Raw genomic sequence first — 2,500 nt, forward strand, 5'->3', positions numbered from 1 at the left:
TGTAATTTGGATCATTAGGAAAAAAAATGGCGGACATGGTGATGACACGGCATTAAATGATGTTAAGTTTCTTTGCTGTGATCTGTAAAGCCAATAAAATTAAAATCCTTTGCTTTTATGAGTGTCTTTTTTGTAACTTAAGATTTATCCTTGGTCAGTTTACTGTTCATAAGCACAGCTATGAAGTAATTGGATTAAATTTCGAATATTTCACCACTATAAGATACTAGACTCAGGAAAAACATTTTCTATGTCCAATCTAGATTTCAAAGATTTTTAAAAATAAAATTACAAAATTTAAGTTGTTTGTATTCCTATTAACATATACGTTACGACAAAATATACTAAAGGTTTTCTAATTTTCCCTGTCAAAGGGAATCTTTAAGGATTAGTTTTGATGCACATGTCGAAGCTGTTAATTATGTTTTCAGAATCTTGTTGTCTTTTGGTAAAATTGTTATTTAAATTGAAATTAGTAAATGAATTTGGAAGAAATATATAGTATGAAATATCCAATAATCAATGCAACCTATGGACTGGCATTGACCGTTCATGCTCATTTATCCAGAAAGAATATATAAGAATTATCTTCTGTAACTTATGATATGAGACAATACATAACAGATATGCCACTGCTAGGCTACAATTTTCATATGTGTGTATGAGGTGAATGCATCCACACATAGGCTATGCATACATAATTATGATACGCCATGTTGAGGAAAAAACCTGAATTTGTCCACATGCACTCTATGAAATTTAACAGGATTACAGGCCACTTTCTGGCTTTGTATAAGTCTCTATCAATTTTGGCATTCTTACCCAAAAGAACAACTCACAGGCCCATCTTACTATTCTTTCAATCACCAAGGGCCAAGCATGTTGACTTGCATGAGCAATACGGATGACTCGATTAACTGAGGAGCAAGGACCACGTGTGCACAGTATTTACCTTCAATATTCTTTTTTGCATAATAAAAGATGTCATTTTCTATGAAAAATAAAAAATGTATATTTCACAGTACATTAAGGAAGGACAGGTGACTGTCTGATTTTCTTTTAATCAATACTCTCTATGACTCTATTCATTCATCTTTTTCTATCTCGATCAGACTTCATATACATAAGTCGATCACACTTGCATCATAATGTACTCTGTTTGGATATCCCTGTACGTTTCCTCTGTCACTCACATACATCACCTTGTACCTCTCTCTCTCTCTCTCTCTCTCTCTCTCTCTCTCTCTCTCTCTCTCTCTCTCTCTCTCTCTCTCCAGTCACAATAAGGGCACTGCAGTTTTATCGACAATATGCTGCCCATGCCAAGCACACCAGCATTGTTGACCATCAGCTGAAAGGAACAAAGTAATTTCAAATTCCTTCCTTCACTCTCGTAACTCCCGCTTTCTGCCTGCCAACTTTTATTCAATTCTATTCTACGGTTAACTGGTCTAATATTTTTGGCTGTATCTTCTTTCTTACTCTTTTTTTTTTTACCTTTTGTCTGAGCGTTAAGTAATGCATTTTATTTTTACCTTGCTTTGAAAGATACATGAAATATTTTTTTCTAAATCCCAATCAAGTGCCAACGATGAAATGCTGAACATCTTGTAAAATATTCAAAAACACTTCTGGACAACTTACTACGCAGAATACTTCTTTTCACCGAGGAGTCGTGTAGAAAAGTCATATTTACGGTATGTAAATATCTCCTACACCTTATAGATACCAAATGAAAATACATATAGCCGACATGCATTACAGCAATAAAAATTATACACATGCTTCAACACTGCGTTAATATACTTCGATTGAATTGTGGAGAAAATATTTCTTATTGTGTATGAGTGACAACTTGCTGTTGGAAAAGCAGGATGCTATAAGCCCAGGGGCCCCAACAGGGAAAATAGCTCAGTGAGGAAAGTAAACAAGAAAAATAAAATATTTTCAGAACAGTAACATTAAAACAAATATATCCTACATAAACTATAAAAACTTTAACAAAACAAGAGGAAGAGAAATTAGATAGAATAGTGTGCCCGAGTGTACCCTCTAGCGAGAGATCTCTAACCCAAGACTGTGGAAGACCATGGTACAGAGGCTATGGCACTATCCAAGACTAGAGAACAATGATTTGATTTTGGAGTGTCCTTCTCCTAGAAGAGCTGCTTACCATAGCTAAAGTCTCTTCTACCCTTACCAAGAGGAAATTGGCCACTGAACAATTACAGTGCAGTAGTTAACTCATTGGGTGAAGAAGAATTGTTTGGTAATTTCAGTGTTGTCAGGTGTATGAGGACAGAGGAGAATCTGTATAGAATAGGCCTCCTTTACCTGGAGGACAAACTGCACAAAAAAGTGACTAAAGTAGGGATTATACATATGACAGAACCATAGTACTGGCAAACAAAAATAAACATATAATCACGTATATATCAATACTTATATCTAGCATAACACTATATAGTGCCAATGTACTTATGCATATTACATAAAATAA

The 2,500-nt window shown here is 34.6% G+C and overlaps 1 protein-coding gene across 1 annotated transcript in view; it reads left to right on the forward strand.

Moving 5' to 3' along the window:
• Positions 1 to 88, forward strand: part of LOC137648040 (vitelline membrane outer layer protein 1 homolog) — an 11,633-nt gene extending 11,545 nt beyond the window's left edge. Inside the window, exon 8 of the mRNA XM_068380982.1 lies at positions 19 to 88. Within this exon, the coding sequence (XP_068237083.1) occupies positions 19 to 88 (70 nt within the window). The remainder of the gene's footprint in view (positions 1 to 18) is intronic.
• The last annotated feature ends 2,412 nt before the right edge of the window (positions 89 to 2,500 follow it).

The sequence above is a fragment of the Palaemon carinicauda genome, chromosome 10 (genome assembly GCF_036898095.1).
Source record: "Palaemon carinicauda isolate YSFRI2023 chromosome 10, ASM3689809v2, whole genome shotgun sequence".
NCBI classification, from domain to species: domain Eukaryota; kingdom Metazoa; phylum Arthropoda; class Malacostraca; order Decapoda; family Palaemonidae; genus Palaemon; species Palaemon carinicauda.